The sequence below is a fragment of the Lampetra planeri genome, chromosome 16, assembly GCF_965212315.1.
Source record: "Lampetra planeri chromosome 16, kcLamPlan1.2.h2, whole genome shotgun sequence".
Classification (NCBI taxonomy): Eukaryota; Metazoa; Chordata; class Hyperoartia; order Petromyzontiformes; family Petromyzontidae; genus Lampetra; species Lampetra planeri.
In genome coordinates, this window is record NC_136122.1 from 6,009,947 (window position 1) to 6,028,604 (window position 18,658).

Genomic DNA, 18,658 nt, shown 5'->3' on the forward strand with positions numbered 1-18,658 from the left:
GTGGGGAACCCTAATGTCTCCCCAATAGCCCAAGCTTACGGTGTTTAGCAGTGTAGCGGACACTTTCTTCATCAACATGCCGAGACAGGTCGAAAGTCCTGGATCATGAAGCAGTAGCATCCCAGTAGGCCCTGCATGCACGTGCCAAAGGGAGAACCGCTCTCGCCGTGTCCACTGCAGGTATCTCGACCAAGTTATGACGCTGAACTTCTCGCGAGAGGTGCAGATCCGGAAGTTCAACAAGCTGCTGGCCTTCAACCTTGTGCAGGAGATGGACTCCCTCAAGTGAGTGTGGCCACCTGGGGGCGAACCACCATCAAGGGCACGCTGATTGAGAGGGCTTAAGGCTAATAACAATATCAACTTTAATTTAAGCCAGTTTGGAGTTACCGCACTTCATAGAAAATTGCCAAGTTTGGTCATGAGAATGCATTCTTCAACTTAAACGACTATCTGAAACAAAACTTACTGGCAAGTTGTGATTTAATTGAGTTATTTTTTATTTATTATTATTATTTGTTACCTACGTGACTTTACCGAAAAAACCTAAGAGTGAATCCTTGCAGTCACGAAAGCCTCAAATCTAGAATTAACGTTGTTAAACGCTTGCACACCTCGTGAGGGTTGAATTGTTTGGTTGTGTCCGGCAGTGGAAGGTTTACACGACAACATTCGTCCAGATTATTACGTGGCCTAGCCCAAAATCAATTGTGAATTTAAATATTGGCTGCAAAAAGCTAATGTAAAGTCCATTTTTATTTTAAAATCCTTTGTCAATCGACTTCTGGATTAAGAGGTTTTTTTTTTATCCTGTGTCGGTCGTGGGGGTTTGTGTGACCATATTTCACCATGCTGGCCAATGTGCGTTGCTAAGGCTTTGGTGGGGCCAGATATGGTTCAGACATCTCTCGCTGGCGATGTTGTTAGCCGTGGCTGGGAGTCTGATGGAAAGCGTTGGTTTTGTTGTGCAATGTGGTAGGAAATTTAACTAATTTTGGAATTCCGATTTTTCCCGTCGTGCAGGTCCCTACTCGCAGAGACGCCGTCGCCGGTCGTGTTTTGCCACAATGATTGTCAGGAAGGTAACATCACGTGCATTTCATCGCGTGTACCTTTGATCATGACCTGCGTATCCATAGTTCGATGTTAATGTGCCAATTTATTGAGGGCCTACTGCTGTGTGGCGTTATCCTTGGTGTGGTCTGGGACTGATTTGTTTTTGTTTTCGCTGCCTAGGCCGATCTTGCTCAATCAGACTTATATAATTAAATACGTCATTATTTATTTATATTTCGTGACTTGTTTACCATTTTCTCTTTTGCACTCCTAATCGTTGTTTTTTTATTGTTTGCTGTTACTCGCTGACCCCGTGCCCATACTGGACCATCTGTGAAAAAAGCGTTTCTTAGCTCATCGGATTCTTCCAGCAGTTAAAAATAGGAGATTCTGATTCTGTGTATGTCCACTCGGTCACTGCCAACTGCAAATACCGTTGGTGACCCCGCTCGTGTAAAGCGTGAGCATGGATGGACAATCCAGTCGGTTGACACTGCAGCAGAGTCCCTCTCGTATCCGAGTCGGGAAGTCGAGAAGTCTAAATCCTCGTCCAGGGTCCCATTCTGCCCTTCATCCCTCTAGCGATTAAAAAAACTTAACATTTAGTGAAAAGTCAACAGTGATTGTCCCATGTAGAGAATGATCCTATCCATGGCAATGTGGAATTTGCACCACAGACTCAGAGCAGCCAAGCCCTGGCTGAGTGGAGATGTGTACCGCTTCAGCGTTTGCTTTTGAAGAGTAATTTGACTTTCTAACTCGATTATGAATGTTGAAACAAACGGAGGTACCGCTGTATGGGAAGTCGGCAGTGCAGAGACTGGGCCCTCCCCTCTCCCCCTACCTACCCATGTGTTCCACGCATCGTCAGCACCCATGTGTGTGTGTGTCCTCTGTGGGAGAAGTAGTGTAGCGGTTTGCGCGCTGCGCTACGAACCTGGTGACCCAGGTTCGATTCCCGCTCGCGGCCATCACCAGTGACGATTATCTGAATCGGTTCTGGGCCTCCACTAGGTCGACTCAGCCTCAAATGAGTACCTGGTGCAATGTGTAAACATCGCCACTAGGGAGACAAAGGCGGCCAGGAGTGGTGCTGGCCACCCACCCCCTCGTGTGCCGTGCCGGCCTTTATAGGTGCTTGCTAACAGCACTTTCCCCTACAGTCTAAGGCTATATGGGGGATCTTTGTTTTTGTCTTTGTCCCCAGGGAATATTCTCCTGCTCAATGAGGAGGACTCGACTGCCAGCGCTCGCCTCATGATCATTGACTTCGAGTACAGCAGCTACAATTACAGGTGGGCAGCGCTGAGTGCTCTCCTAATGAACCCTCGCCCGCTAGGCCTCGCCGGCTAGGCCTAGCCATATTGATGCAGAAATCTCAACTCTAAATTAGAATGGATATGTTTTTGTTGTACGACATGGTGTTTCTGTTATTGAACTTGTATGCGTGTTAAAAAAAATCATTGCTCAATAGTGTGAAATGTGCTGTTTAGCAAAAATACTCCATTTGCCAAATGAAATAAGTGTGAAGTTTGCACGTGAAATATCTATAAGTAAACAATTGTAACTTCTTTTAATGGTTGTTTCAAGTATTAATGTGAAAAAAATCATTGGCTATTAAGTTATGGTATCCAAAATGTTTATGATGGCAGTTTTTAAATAGAATACCATGAATGATGCCTTAGTTCATGGAGTATAATTGAATTCTTAAAAGATGATACATTTTGGTAAGACAATGTTTAAATTATTTGGTAATGAGGAAGTCTAAAATCTCTTGGATTTTTTTTCACGTTTACTTGATTTAGATAAAATTATAAGTTACCAATGTTCGTAATGGTACATATGTATGTCCAGCAAATATGTAGACATGGACGTGCGTTGATATGGATTTTTTTTTAATCCATCAAAATCTACTCCCCGTCTTACTCAACCAATCTAAATGTGACACTTGCACTGACTGAGTAATTGTAAGGTTTGGATGAAACTATTAGCAAGATGCGGGACATGTGGTGCAATGTAGTCGTGCAAAGCCCTCTGGCACTTTGGAGAATGGCGCAGACATTTTTCTTGGCCGGAGAATGGCAGTGATGTCCATTCGACAAACTGTTGTTGAACCAAATGTAATAATTGTAGCAGTAAAAGCAATGCACGGCTCTTATGTCGGTTAGTAAAACATGCAGATCATCTAGCATGATTTTAACTGTTTAAATATTTCCTAAAATGTTGCTGCAACACAGCGGAGGTAAGTTTTCTTGCATTTCGTCGAATTGTTTGACGTAATGAGTTTAGAGTGAATAACGTTTAGTTTTTTTACATGCTTTTTTACTACTTATACAAATTGAATGCAATTTACTGCATTTTTCTGCATTTATTTTAAGAGCAGCTGTGTTTTAGCGCTAAAAACCTGTCGAGTGTTATATCCCCATTCTGAGTTTACAAAGTCGACATACAACTAGAATTTTTTTACAATGAGCAGGTTGTTATTTTTCCTGTGCTCACCGCCATTGTTGCTGTTTTAACGCGAGCAGGAAATGTTAGTGACGCTGTTATGTTAGTCTTTGTCGATGGAGAGATGGCGACACCATGGTTGCTAATCCAAACTCTGCTCTCATTGGCCTTTGCCGTGAGCATGAGCCGATCCCATTGGCTGATGTGTACAGAAGTTGTGTACAGAATCCATTCCATAACGTTTCCTTCATGCTCCATTTTGAATGTGCGACAAAGATGGTTGTACATCTAAATGAACTTACAATGCTGTTATCAATGCACATTCATCGTAGCACAACAAATAATCCCTGCAAATTAGTTTTGCATATGCCTAATTGATATGTGCTTTTCAAAGGTAGCAGCCACGATGGGGCTAACATTTATAATTCCTCTATACCTGCCGTGTAATGCAGCAGCTCATTTACCCAGAGCCCGTGACTGCTGGAAGTTAGACCTTCAATACTTCAACGAATTGGAAATAAAATTCAGAAATGTTTAAATATTTTTTTTAACTTCAGAAACTCGTGGCAATCAATTCTCAGCATGTTGTAAATTGTGTACAAAGGCAAGACATTTGTTATCTCAATTGGTCTGATTGAAGCAGAAGAGCCCAGAATGTGATGTCGATTTGCACTCGTGTTGCTCAGGGTTTGGATTAGCAAGTTCTGTGTGGTCGCTAGCAAACAGGTGCCGGAATCAGCCCAGGAGGAGGAAAACTTTTGCCTTGTTGCTCTTGGAAGCGATTCAGATTCGTTTTGTGTTAGACTTTCCCCGCATAACCTGATCTTAACCCTTCTAGGGATGAGCGGAGCTCGGTACACACTTCTTAAAGCAATGTAAGAGCTTTGCCTGTTTAAAAATTAACCGTACTCCTTTCTTTGGTCTTATGCATAATACAAAAAACCCGTTAATGAGCAGATAAACGATGCAACTAACTTGTGCGTTTGGTAGCGTAGCGCAGCGCATGTTTGTTCGTAGTTTTGCTGGCCCCAGTTTTGATTTGACAAAGGGCCGCACGAGAGGCGTCGAATTTTAATTCAGAAGCAAAAAAGAAACGAACGCATAAAAGAGCAGAAACGGAGATAGAGAGCGAGAGAACGAAAACCCGAAAGGAAATGTGTTGTTCTTCTGCAAAATTGTGCTGTGTTCGTGTCTGTCTTCAGTTTGTGTTTTTGATGCGTTGTCAAAACACTAACCGAGGGCCCCCTACTGGTCTGCACGAGGCTGGGGGTTGAGTAAGTGCCTTCGCCGATAGACAGGTGGCCCCACGCGGGCCACCACGTGCGCTCGTTTATGACACCACGCACGGGAAACCATTTGCCGGGTTACTGGGATCCGGGCCGCGCTCCTGCGCTCATTCTACCCGCCCTGTGGCTACACTCCCACACCCTCCCCCCGTACCCCACACACTGCCGTGCAGCGATGGCCATAGCCGGTCCCGCTTCTTAGCCCGTCCCCCCCCATCCGTGACGGCACGTCTTGGCGGTGGATCCGCTAGGGTCCTGGCTGGCCTTGGGTACACAGCGGAGAAACCTAGCGTGGGAATCCTGAGCTTGCGAGGCGAGAGACGAGCCCAACTTGGTACTTTAGGGTTGATGTTATTGCAAGGGTAATCGTAGTAATAACAATAATGGGTACATTACGAATGACCTTGGTGTAGCGCACAGAATGCAGGAATGGATTTCGTCAGTTGTAGGGGGAGGGGAGGGGTGAGTAACAGAATGAATTATGGAGAAATATTCGTCAATAAATAACAACGCAGCCACGCATAAACAACTTAAGCATTTACCGAGTTAAACCAATAGTATAAAGTGAAAATGGATTATGACATCAATTGACATTACAAGCCAAAATAATATTAGTAATAAAATAGTGTGTTTAACAGGTCCTCGGTAATCGTAGAGATACTAAGGGATAGACTAAACAGATTAATCACACACATGTACTTGTGTTGGACTTGATTATAGGATTTCACTGCTTGTGCCATAGTGGCACACTGACATTGGTAAAAACAGGAAGTTAATGCTACTGATGTGATAGTTATTTATACGCTGTTACTCATCTCTGTTGGTGGTCTCCACAGCAATGTGAAACTTTTCACAATCCTCTCCGTAGAACAACGACTTTTGGCTCTCCGTAAAGTAGTGCTCATTTTACAGACCTTTTGAGTGATGGTGATGGGCCCTGTGTTAACCCTGGCTGAGATCTTTACTCAAGATCTTTGTATTGTGAGTCGGGCACTCTGCCCACAGCACCACCTTAGCTTGACAAAATATCCAAGGGCGATAGTTACGCATTTGAGGAGCAATTAACAAAGAGGAGAGACGCATCGTCAATGTGCGCCTAAGCCACTGATGTGCGCTCCTTTAGCCAGACGGCCTCTGGGTAAAACTCGAGGTGACTCTCGTCAAGAGACGACCGCTTGGACACCGCTGCACGGCAAGTGGGGCAGGGCAGCCTCATTCACCCAGGGTCCAAATTACAACTCCTCCCCACCCCCCCCCGGGGACGTTTCCAACCTTCTCAAAGTTCACTCGCTTGCTCGGGTGTGCGAGATGATCGATCATCATCTTCCGCGTGGGGTTGTTGCAGTTGCCAAGTGGGGTGGCTGATTGGGTTGATGTATTGCCTATCGCTCGTCTCGTTTGATTCTGAGCGAGCAGAGCTTTGTTGTAAAGAACTGGACTTGCGCCCACCCCACCCCACCGCCCCCCACCTCTGTCCTCCTGGGAGTTTTTGATGCCACGACACCCGTTAACCCCGCAAATACCCTCGTGGTAGAGTGGTCAAATCTGAGCCTTAGCTCCATGCAACAGCACTCACAATAGCAGCGTGCCCAGCTGTGTAATGCTGTGAGTTGTAACCCATTGCTTACAAAGAAAAAGCAAAGATTGGAACATTAAAGACTTAATTCTTGCACATATCGGGTTACTTAGCAATCACTTTTTGAGAGGAATTGAAAAGAATACGTTAAGGAAAAACAAACTATTTTTCACTCTTAAATCTTTTGACTGTTTTTGTTTTTACTTTGTAATAATTTCTATCAGCTTGCTTCTTAAAATATGTAAACGGACAGTAAAAAAAAGTGTAAACGCAACACTTGTTAAAATTTTTTTATGGAATATGCGTCGTCGAACAATGTCTACGAAATGTTTGTAAAATAAAATGAAACAATTTTGACGTCATTTAACTCGACCATTGTCTAACGTGTAGTACCTCTTTGTTTTCCTTGCTTTAAGAAACAAAAAAAAGTAACTTTGTGTAACTGACATTCACAACATTTTGTTAATTTTAAATGCCATAGACTCTGAACGACGTTTGTATAACTTGCAAGCTACTTTGACACGTACATACACACGCACACACGCGCATGCATAGCCCACGTGTTGCGCACCGCACTTTGCTTAGGGACATAGGGGGCGACGGGGAGGTGGGAAGGCCACCGGTTCATCTGCAGAGCCGGCTCTCGCTCAACCCTCCCAAGTCGCCTCCACGGCACGGTAACCCATTTGACGGAGATTCCCCGCTTGCCTTGCAGGGGCTTCGACATCGGAAACCACTTTTGCGAGTGGATGTTCGACTACTCTCAGTCGTCTTGGCCGTTTTTCAAAACCAACGTGGAGAACTACCCATCGCGCGAGCAGCAGGTGAGGGAAGGGCGGGCAGGCAGGCGGGGGTGACGCGTTGTTGGCTGCGTCGTTCGCCGAGGCCACTGGCCGTCTCTCGTCGTGCGTATGAAATAGGTTTTGAGTCAACGCCAGGATTCAAGGTCACCCAAACAACACTTTGTTTGCGTTCAATCAATCGACCCTCACACGAACTCCGGTCATCCTCGCAGCGGCTTTTGGCTAGCCGTCGAAGAAAGACGGTCGCCGTCATTGCTGCGCGCGTTCAGATTCGCTTCTGTGGCCATCTGGAACGATTTTCCTCCCGATATTCGGAAGCCACTGGTAGATATGCACTTTTAAACGTAGATTGAAAACTAATTTCTTTGGAACTCCTTTTTGTGTTTGATTTGTTATCCATCCGCAGCACCTCCATTTAGCATGGTTGGCTGCATACGGTGCGAAAGAAGTTCAACATAGATAAATACAATCAAACTTGATTTAATACAGCGCCCTTAGTAATAACATCGTCAAAGAGCGCTTAACATGCATGTAAGTGAAACTTCTTTCACACCTTACGTAGCCAACCGCGCTAATCAAAAGGTACGGGGGAAGGACAAAGAACTAAACATGAAAAGCAGATCGAAAGAAATGAGTTTTCACATGCAGACATAACTTAGCATAATAAAAAAAATCTGATTATAAAATACATATTTAGCCCATTTTTTTTAATAGCAACACCTTCCTCATCAGACTGTTCTTGGTGCGCTGCACTTGAACGCAACGTCGACCAGCACACTGCACCATGAACACCCTACACGCAGAAACCAGACTGAGAATCCTGGTACTCGGACTAAGAACTCACACACCTATGCTATGAACTCATAAATCTGGACTACGAATCAACAAACCTGAATTGGCAACCCAATAAAACCGGACCACGAGACCACAAACCCAGACGAGAAACCCACAAACCCATATTATTATCCACTGAGCTTTACAAGTGTTACAATTCGCTTTAAGTTGAGACTCAATAAAATACCCCTTGGTGCCATTTGTTGTGAACAACGTCACACAATGGAATGTCGAGTGAACACATTTCCCACCGTCACTGATCACGGAAAATTCCCTCCATCTCCCAAAGCCACAACTCAACATTCTACTGTGAAACGTCACGAGTTTTCCGTATGACATCACCATCAACTTTCACTTGTGCAAAGCCATTGCGCTGCGGCGAGCACTCGTGGCACATTGTGGTCACAAGTTTGAATTCCACATGTCGACTCGAGCTGTCGGTTTCAAGTAAAATGAATACCGTCAGTCATTAGCTATCTACTGCTGGATGAAGGCCTCCCACAATCCTCCGCCTGCACCACGAGGCAATCTCACCGCTCTGTCTCCGCGATCGGCGTCCTTGGGCTGGCGGCATGATGATTGTGCCGGGTGTCGATGTTGTTGCAGCTGCTCTTTATTCGCCAATACCTGGCGGCGTGCGGCGACGATGACGACATCGATCTCAACAAGGAGGAGGCCATGCTGGTGGAGGTCAATCGGTGCGTGGCGTCGCGATCGAGCTGGCGAGGGAGATCTTCGAGTGACTCGGGATGGGGGGGCGGGGGGGGGGGGTGTGCTGACAATGGCCATGTTGGAGACACTGCCCAACACCATAGAGGGGCTTTGTTCAATCCCCAGGGCTTGGCGTCGCTTATTCCCCTTTTCTATTAGCACATCTGCGTTACGCCAGCGCAGATCCGTCATGCTATGGGTGTCTTTCCACTGGCTAGTCGCTGTGCCGAGTCGGAACCAAAACTGTGATACGCTAATCTCATTAGACATCTGGCTTGGGGTCGAGCAGGGTTGCGAGTAGGGTTTACTGACTCATGCGTGTGACGTCAGTCGGTCTGCAATGGGGGCACGGCATCCTCGACTTCGTGTCTCCTGGCATGCACTGTATGCGAAAGCGCAACGGTCGGCACGCTGCGCTACAGACCCGGCGACCCGAGTACGAATCTCGCTCACGGCCAAGACCCGTGATGATTATTTTGAACCGGTCCTGGGCCTCCCTTGGGTCGACTCGGCCTCAAATGAGTACCTGATGTGGGTGTGTAAGGATCACCACTGGGGAGACAAAGGCGGCCGGGCGTGGTCTTGGCCACCCACCTCCTCGTGCCGTGCCGGCCTTCACAGTTGCTCCCTAATAGCACTTGCCCCAACAGTATGTGAAGGCTATACGGGCGACCTTTGTCTTCGTCTTTGTCAGTGGCATGGGTCGACTTCTCCAGTGAAAAGCAACCTGGCGCCTCCTGTGTCACGCTGGCTCATCACGGGGCCCAGTTCTACCATGGAAATGAAGTATTAGCACGTAGCAATCCATCCATTTAAAATGCACTCTTATGATCATTATAAATGCATTGCATCCTACATGTAAAAATAGATGACTTGTGATCCATGTAAATGTCGCCTTTTGTCGACTAGAACAAGGGAAATGGAACAAAAACCGCACAACGTGTGAGACAGGACAATAGAGGAGACGCAAAACAGAATTGATTCTTGAATCGAATCGTGACTGTTAGAATCACAAAGGGAGGGGGGTGGGTGAATTTGTTATCATCAAATGTCTTCCACTAGGTGGGCTCACGATGACTGTCCAAGCACTGAGTAGGCGCCACTGGCATCCTCGGATGTGGACGGTTTCACCCATCCACGATTCAACCCATCCCTTGCGGCGCACCGTTTGCCAAATTGCCATGGTGTAAATCTGGCCTCTGCTCTTGATCAGGCCAGGTGATGGCAGCACTGCAAGGAAGTTCCTGATCAAATTCAGCTCCATATTTGGCTGTTATAAATTTCCACATCATAAGCCACTTCGTTGAGCTGCAATTTGTGGCCAGGTCTCGTCTGAAAAAGAGCTAATAGCTGAGTGGGCCTTACCTGGTCAAATTAGAATAGTTTCGTTTTAGTTTGTATTTTCTCCGCGTACATGTTCATTCTCTCCAGCTATCGAATTTCATCTCACTTGTAAGAAACAAGTAACGCGTCTGCAGGATCCTCCTGACAATGTGTCTTGAGGCTCAGCTGGGTATATGAAGATCGATCATCGATGTTGTTATTTAAGGCGCTGTGGTCGTGTTTGCCGTGCGCAGGTTTGCCCTGGCGTCCCACTTCTTCTGGGGTCTCTGGGCCATCATTCAAGCCAAGATATCCACCATAGAGTTTGGTTACTTGGTGCGTTTATACCATTGCTCACACATACAAACAAAGATTGGTTCAACCTTTTATCGAATGTCAGAACACTGCTGTGAGCGAGCGTCTGTTAGCGTCGCTCTGTAAGAGATCACAGTGGTGGGGCCATTGCCGGGATTGTCTCCCCGGAGCTAAAGTGGACTGAATCATTCCACCAGACCAAGCTGACCTCTAGGCTGCATTCATAAAGCACTCGGAATTGAACCAAATATACATGGCACTATGTACTGAAATAAATGTTTAACCGTGTTGGTGTCTGATCTGTGGCCGCCTGGTCTGCTGATTTTTCTCTGCGTCCATGCTGCTGCCGCCCATTGATCCCTGAGCAGAGTTAATTTTAACGATTAGCAATTCCTGTGAACAACGGCGGGGTCACCGCATCGCGCGCTTTCAAATGCGCTTCTGCAGCCGTCCGGAATGCTCTCCCTTCCGATTTAGGAAGCAACTGGAGCCTGTGCACTTATAAATCTAGATTGAAAACTCATTTCTTGAGAACTGCTTGTTGTCGTGTTTCATTTGTTGTCGTCGTCCCCCCCCCCCGCACCTCCAATTCGAACAGTTGGCTACGTACGGTGCCAAAGAAGTTCAACATACACACACACACGTGTATGTTGAGAGTTTTGGGGCGGGCACTCTGGGGCACTGTGCCCCCCACCCCTGCCACCGTACTTGCCCTGCTCAATACGAGCTTCACGGTTTTCTCTTCATCTCGGAGTGAGCTGCAGATAGTCTTAACCACAGCTAAAGTTGCAAATATATATAATGATGCACGTAAGAGCCTCTAGATGAGCAACAAACTACATGCAATGTATTTTTGCTGCCGTCTCTTAACCCTTCGTGCATCTTTTCCTTCTTACGTGAGGTTTATAGTTTTATTCTCTCTTCACCTTCGTACTGGAAATAATCATTTGACACAGAAATACCTCGTGGCTAATGTTTAATTGGTCGTATAATCCCACGTGGTGCCCCAAACGTTCGCCTCGGCGTTGTATAAGCTCCATTGACCACATCCCCAGTGTCGACCCCCATGAACGTTGCTTTACATGTCTCGGTGTCCGGCCCAGTGTGAGCCTGGTCTGCTGATTTCTCTGTGTGTGGCTCTTCCCCCCCCCCCTCCTGGCACTTGATGGTGCTCTGTGTAGACGACAAAAACATCATGGGTGCATTGCTCTGCATGTCGGCGAGAGCCGATTGCAGAGCAAATGATAGTACAACAGAAAGCAAGTTACGCAACCATTGTATATGCCACATCAGTGGGTCATACCGATAGTTTTCAGTAACAACGTGTGTGATTACATTGCTTATGCAAATGTCAGAATCGGAATATTTGATTATAGTGGAGGAATCGGATGAGCTATAAAGCTCCCTTGTCACATGTCCAGCAGTAGAATATGAATTGGATTAGCTTTGTCTATTTAACATGTTTACAATTGAACCTGCCATGCCACTGGTGCACATTCGCTGTTGTGATTTAAACGCAGATGAAATAGATTTTGATTTGGTCCTTTGTAATTATATTGCGATCTTAAAAGACGTCATCATCAACAGGGGCTCCAGATCGTCCGGTTAAGATTGCCTCCAGTCTCTAATTCGGCGAGTTGCTTCCGCTATTAGTCGGCCACACCAGTAATCCAGTGCTTCAGGGAAAGGGTTGTTGCGGATCGCATTCACTTGTGTGACTCCCAAACCCCGCTGGCCTGAAAGGAGGCCAGGTGATGGATATCGAGCAAATGGGTACATAAACCCATCCTGTGTGGATCTCCTGAGTGTTTATTAAGTTGTGTTCATAGTGAGTTTTATCAGGATATTTCAGTATCCTCCCATGCTCGGTAGAATATTAATAGTATTTAGAATTTGCTTAGCATCCCCGTACTGTACTATTTATTAAAAGCACCTCAAGGCACTAGAGGGGTGACCTTGTTACCATAAATGGCACATGCAGACAGATTTATAATGAAACTAAACGTGTGAGTTGGCCACCACAATCATGCCATCTGAACCACCTGTGACCCCCACAGAAGGTGAACTTGGTATTTGGTGTGTAATAGAATAGGTGTAATAACACGTCCGAGTTTATGCAATCGGGATAAAAATAGGGATTGCGGAGTCTGGACTCTTTTCGAAATCTTGCTGAAATGCGGACAAGTGCCAGGCATCCCAAACGTACCAATGTCGGACCCTCATGAGCCTTGAGACTCGGGGTGGCTATCCGGGGTAAATCTTTTTTTTTTTTTATCACAGTTTGTTCCTTGAAATATTGCGAGCAGATATATCGTCGTCCGCAAGTATATCTTGGGGTTTTTTGTGTGGAGGAGCCCTAAAAGTTGTTTAGAAATTCTGGACAAAAAAATGGAAGATCGTCGCAATCCCAAAAACTCAACGATGAAACAGCGGCCCCAACAGTGCTCACTTGTTGTTGGCTGCGTCTCCATATGGCACAGAAACGCCACTTATCAAAAATTAGCAGTTTAGCACTTTACCTGTACAATGGTGTCATAATGTACCGTGGAGCAATACCGTAGAGTAACTTCAGTAGTACACTAAACTTCCTGTATACTATGCGCACGTGTCCAGACCACGCGAGTGCTATTTGTACTTTACACCGTCATACTGTTTTGTTAGAAACTGTTTTAATGTAACACGAATTGTTGAGCCGTCCAAAAAAAACATGAAGCTGCCTAAATTTGAAGGGAAAATTGATACGCAGCCCTGAACTTGGCCAGGATTTCGAAGTGACACCGTAACCACTCCCCCCCCCCCCCCTTGTCATTGCCCTTTGCTTTCAGGAGTATGCCCTCGCCAGGTTCGAGACTTACTTTGCCCAAAAGAAGAAGTTTGTGTGAGAAGCGACGGTCGCCGCACCGTGCCCACTTCCCGCCTTGTGATTCGAACCGGACCGACGCCGATGAGGAGAGAAAGAAAACGGTTTGTGTCGAGAGAGAGAGAGAGAGGCGTACGCTGGAATAAGGGAATGACCAATTTTTCGCCCGCAAAAAAGTGAAACCTGAGGCGTGCTGCTGAAGTGTCTCAAATGGATCTCTGAAACGCTTGTTCTAATGTCAAACTTGAAAATGCTCAAGCTGAACGCGTTGTTCTCTTTACATTCGTTGTTTTTAACCGTCTGTCTCTGCTATAGCCAGTCCCATCCGTGCCATTCTTAACCCTGCGCACACGGGAGCAGATTGCATTGTTGTTGCGTGGTCCTGTGTATTCTGCTTCTTCACATTGGGCTACGCCCGCTCATGATGCTGTGACGTATTTTGTTCACTTCGCGGTTGGTAAAAGCTTTGTAAATGCATCGCAAGCTAAGTTGGGGAGAAAAAAAAACGTTCGGTATTTTTCCCTCCACGAGATGGCTGCAAGCGCATCAACTCGGTCCTTCATCTATATGGGGTGGGGGGGGATCAACCAAATGAGTACCTCTTGGTAGGGAAATCCAAAGTTGAAAGTTTATTTACAGTGTAAAGCCCATTGAGCTATAGAGTTTTTTTTTTTTGTCAAAGGCGACCCCATAGTTGCTCTTAGAGGAGACTGGTCCCCTCACCATAGGGAATTTGGAATTTCACACTTTGGCTCGTTTCCGTTAACGGAAAAGAGCATCGCCCCATCCTCCATTTGAGCGTGGGTGGAGGGGGGGAGAACCTTGACTTTGAATCCACGGGCTGTCGTCGTGTTCTTCGCATCACTGAAGTACCCTTTGTTATACACTTGTAATTTATAAGCCTTTTGAAGGTGGATTCCAGTTAATGTAAAGTGCTGCTTCTAGAGTCCGGATAACCGGGCACCCAATGCCCCCAGGCACTTTTCTCGGACTCTACGGATACATTCTGGCACCAGCGTGTGCCGTGTTTTGTTGGGAATTGGCAAATTGCACAATTTAGATAACTCTGGCAAACAACGCTTACTGGGTTAATAACATGCATTGTGCAGCAACATGTGTGCCTTGTTAATTGCCACCCCAGAAATGTAATCATGTTATTGATATTCCTTTACCATCATGTTGTAATCGTGAGCACACTGGACTTGCAAACCAGTGGTCGCCGGTTAGATTCCATCTCCTGGCGCGGGAGTGAAGACTCGTGCAGGTTTCTTGGGGGGAACACCCACAGGTAGTCGTTTGGCGGATCGCACGTGGTCAGATGAGGTGGGTGGGTACTCCCCACCTCTTCCAAAGACGTCTGGGGAGCTTTGAAGAGGAGACCAAAATGCCGAGGAACAGCTACTCTTTCGTGCCCTCTAATGGAGACTTTTCTCACCAGCAGTGTCATGAGCAAGCCGTTTGTCCAGCTGCACCTTTAACCCCAAGTTCTAATCCAGGAAAACGTCACGGAGTCGGATTGTGTTTTGCATCGGGGTGTTTGGCCAATTTCTTATTCAGTATTTGTGTGCACGGGAGAAAACCAAAGTGCCTGGAAAATACCCCACACACTGAAGGGGATATCACAACATCTCTAAGGGATGTCGGCAAACCATTTTGCTGTACTGCCTTATTTTCTCATGCACTGAATACAAGGCTAAACGCTCCGGATGTGAATGAACGAAGGAGTGGGGGGGGGGGAGCATTTTGTGTTTGAAGCTGGCAACCCATCCTTGTAGGGAAGCAAAGCTTGTAATAAACTGCAGGCTTCAGGCAGTTTGGTCCAAATGCCTGGGGGACTCGAGTTGCCTTAGCACCAAAGTGTTTGCTAAGCGCTGAAGTTTACTTTTTAAGCAGTTAAGGACAAATTGAGACAAGATGGGGGGGGGGGAGATTAACAGTCCAAAAGTCATTATAGACAACAACCGTGTCAACTAAGACAGGATAGAAGACAATACAATCAATTGAGGGGCAAAGTAATACTAGCCACGTAAAACTAATCCTTTAAAAAAGCAAATTAAGATTTTTTTATTGCAATATTTCCATGTTTTGTAACAATTTTGGCAACCATTTGGCTTGGTGTTGCTATGGTTTGAGCGCTCACATTTGAAAGGTTCAAATCCTAATTGGGGGGAGGATGGAGATCACCTCAACCCATAATGTCTTCATGGTTGATAAAACAAAAAAACTATTTGTGGAAAAGTGGTTGTCCGGTGGAAAAAACGGGCCCTCACCTTAGGAATGTGGAATTTTCACCACTCGCTTGGAGCCACCAATTGAAGATGAGCTAGCACCCTATTGCTCACTCGAGCAGAGGAGACGCGTTGGCTTGGAAGGAGACTGGTGCGTCCCGCAAATCTGGTCGTCTGCTTCAGCTGTTGTGATGTGTTGCGCGTGTGTGTGCGTGTGCGTCTACGCGTAAAGTTTCTCCTGCAGAAACCCTCTTACCTGTTGGTGTCGAGCGGCCTGCGGTGCTATGGCGGACTGCAGGCAGACAGACATGTCTGCAGGCTGCGCCACTGCTAATACTCTAAAGTGATTCTCTCTGCCCGCAGTGCACCTTGCTATGTGAGTGTTTGTACCGTGCATAGCTGAGCGTATGGCACCTACACTGGCAAAGCTTGCATTTGTTCCTATATCTAAAGCGATGGGAATGCACTGTGTGGTCAGTCCCTTTGTGGGGACGCCTCACTTGATCTTATGATCGCTGATAATAGTACGATCTGTGAGCTCGCTGGTTTTGTGGTCTTCAGGGTCGATGGTGATATGATCTTATGGTCTTTAAAATGCAATTGCTGCTGTTGCTGCTGTTGCGTGCTTGCGCGTGTCTTGAGTTGTTTTGCATTGCAAAAAGAAAAGTGTAAAGTTTGTATGTATTTTCGTATGCTTTATGGATCATGTGGGCGAAAAAGCCGCGCCGAACGTGCAGATTTTTTTTAATTATTATTATTGCATGCATGGAGAATGCATATATATATTTTTAATGTGACACTTTGTACAAAAGAGTACCTTCACTTTTTTTCACGTTCATCTTTTTTTTAAGTAATTGAAATCTCGGAACCAATAACTACATAAAAAAAAATAAGGTTTTTGTAATTATTTCTCTTTGGTTGTTATGCTCGGTTATTGAAATGTTCCAAATGCTGTGAGTTACAGATGGACAGTTTTGTTTCTGTTTAATGGTTCCAATATGTACTGTCTCTTTTTTATTTAAGTTGGGTGATGTCACATCCACCCGAAGCGAAACTGCGTTTGAGTTGGAAATTTGTGAATGGAGAGCGTGAGTCACACGGTGTTGAGGATCGCTATAATTTAAGTGAGTACAACAAAACTGGACTCGATTAGTAACGCGTGTCCAAAAACGTCACCCACCGGTTCAGGTGCTGCTGAGAATGATGGATTGTAATTTACCGACTCGCTGTTGCGTTGCAAGCCCCTTGCCTCCTTTGGATGATTCAGATTTTCTGGATTCAGTGCGTGACCAACCACGTGATTGGATGAAATTAGAAAAGTAAATCTTGATTGGCTCTTCTCCTGTACGTTACCGGTAATCGCCTGTACCGTTTTAATGACATTGCTCCCCAATGTTTCTCAAGTATATTTCAGCACGGCGACACATCTTGAAGTATTGGTATCGTGGTTATTGCTGCGTCCACCTCGCAATCGAAAGATCGAGTTTAAGAGTCTGGAGCTTACTCGGTCCATCATTGTTCTGGGGTGAATAAACGATATCCCACTTTGTGGGAAGTCAACTGTGCTTGTGTTATGCAGTGGTTTGACACCCAACCACACATGTGTAAGTTTTACTCCACTGGCCTAGGGCACCAATACAAAATGAGCACCTGCTCCCTACGCTCGTTTTGGGCAGGGGAGGCACTTTTGATTTCTAAAAAAACTATGAAATTGTAATGTACATTTCCTTACTGATTTTCAACGTTTATATTTTGACTTTAACGATTTTATGCCGTGTACATTTTCATGCTGATCATTTGAAAGGCAACCAGACATGGTTTGAATTTCATGAAATTTGGAAAGCCGGTGTGATAATGGTAACAACAAATTGTGTGGGCAAATGCTCGCGTTCTGTTGACCGTCTGCATGTGGTGTCCACTTACTGTTCTTGATTCCACACCATTATAGTCTTTGGCAGTCAGCTGCCATTGAATAACTCCTTCGTATTTCTCTAATTCAAGCAAGAAGATGGACTTGCTCGTGCTAACTCCGTTGCTTGTAGTTCATTCACACATTTTAACCACACTACGAATAATGTGCACGTTTGTTTTCCCTCCATAGCCATGTACACAGAGCTGTTTTCGATAAGTTAATCTTTACGTGCATTTATTGCAAGAGAATATTTGCTTAAGTGCTTGCACATATATGTAGGTGACTTTATTTGTCTGTTCCGTTTTTGTTTATTTCGTTTTTCAGTCAAAACCGGCTTCATTTTTTTAAGCTACATTTTCCAAAAAACACTGGATAGTTCAATATATCTGGATGTTCAGTATCTTGAATGATTCACTCGTGAATTAACTGAGCCTGCTACAGTTTGTCTAAACTGATCTACAGACAACAGGATCTGTAATCGTGATGAATGTCCCACATTTTATTATTTCTTGTTGTTATAGTTCGATAAACAACGTGTAAACCCAACATCTAGGACTCTTGAAATAAACCTGAATTAACTGGAAAACAAATGTTTAGTTTTTGCCTTCATTTTACGGTATTTGTTTTGATTTATGGGGTTAAGCTGTATTTGTAATGCATTATGTTGTGTATGTGCAAGAAATATTCCCTTTAACACGTAGGCTTTAGCGACCAATATTGTCCGTAAAAAAATATTCTCGGATTAGATCGCGTAAATATAAATGTAATTAAACCCGCCATCACCCGACACAGCCAATTAGGTAATTATGTAATTGGCTGTGTCGGGTGGTGACGTATTTAACGACACATTCACGCGATATAACCCCAAAACACCTTTGTCTTGGATATATGCTCTATTGAGCTGTGACCAAATCGCCCGAAATGCGGCCCAGTCTTATCAGATCTCAGAAGCGAAGCAAACTTGAGCCTGCGATAGTCCTTTGATGGGGGGTGAACACGGTGCGTAGGCTGCTGTGTGTTGTGTTGTCAGCAGAGGGCGGTGCAGCAAAACCCATCGCACAATGAATGCCACGCCTTCAATGCCCCCTGCCTTTTCACCAAATCTGCATTAGCCAGCGTGGTGAGCGATATTCAAATAACAACCACCACTACTAACCCGTACTTGCGTGGGTTTGGCCCTCCATCCGTTCGTGGAATGATGAAAACAAGTCTGCAAACGTGAAAAAAGACAACAATGCCTTGAAGAAAAACACAGCAATGTGGCTGACAATCTTTTGCCAATTCTATTTGCAGAAGACGATAAGAC

At 45.4% G+C, this 18,658-nt stretch overlaps 1 protein-coding gene across 5 annotated transcripts in view; it reads left to right on the top strand.

Moving 5' to 3' along the window:
- LOC144722960 (choline kinase alpha-like) overlaps positions 1-17,942 on the top strand; it is a 66,555-nt gene extending 48,613 nt beyond the window's left edge. For 3 of the 5 annotated variants that reach the window (XM_078601415.1, XM_078601414.1, XM_078601416.1), the window contains 8 exons: positions 181-285; positions 1,024-1,082; positions 2,264-2,351; positions 7,082-7,190; positions 8,610-8,701; positions 10,292-10,373; positions 11,534-11,611; positions 13,178-17,942. In XM_078601415.1, coding sequence (XP_078457541.1) covers positions 181-285; positions 1,024-1,082; positions 2,264-2,351; positions 7,082-7,190; positions 8,610-8,701; positions 10,292-10,373; positions 11,534-11,611; positions 13,178-13,234 — 670 coding nt within the window. In that variant the 3' untranslated portion in view covers positions 13,235-17,942. The remainder of the gene's footprint in view (positions 1-180; positions 286-1,023; positions 1,083-2,263; positions 2,352-7,081; positions 7,191-8,609; positions 8,702-10,291; positions 10,374-11,533; positions 11,612-13,177) is intronic. The other 2 variants (XM_078601417.1, XM_078601418.1) reach the window with 1 other exon arrangement.
- Positions 17,943-18,658: the final 716 nt, after the last annotated feature.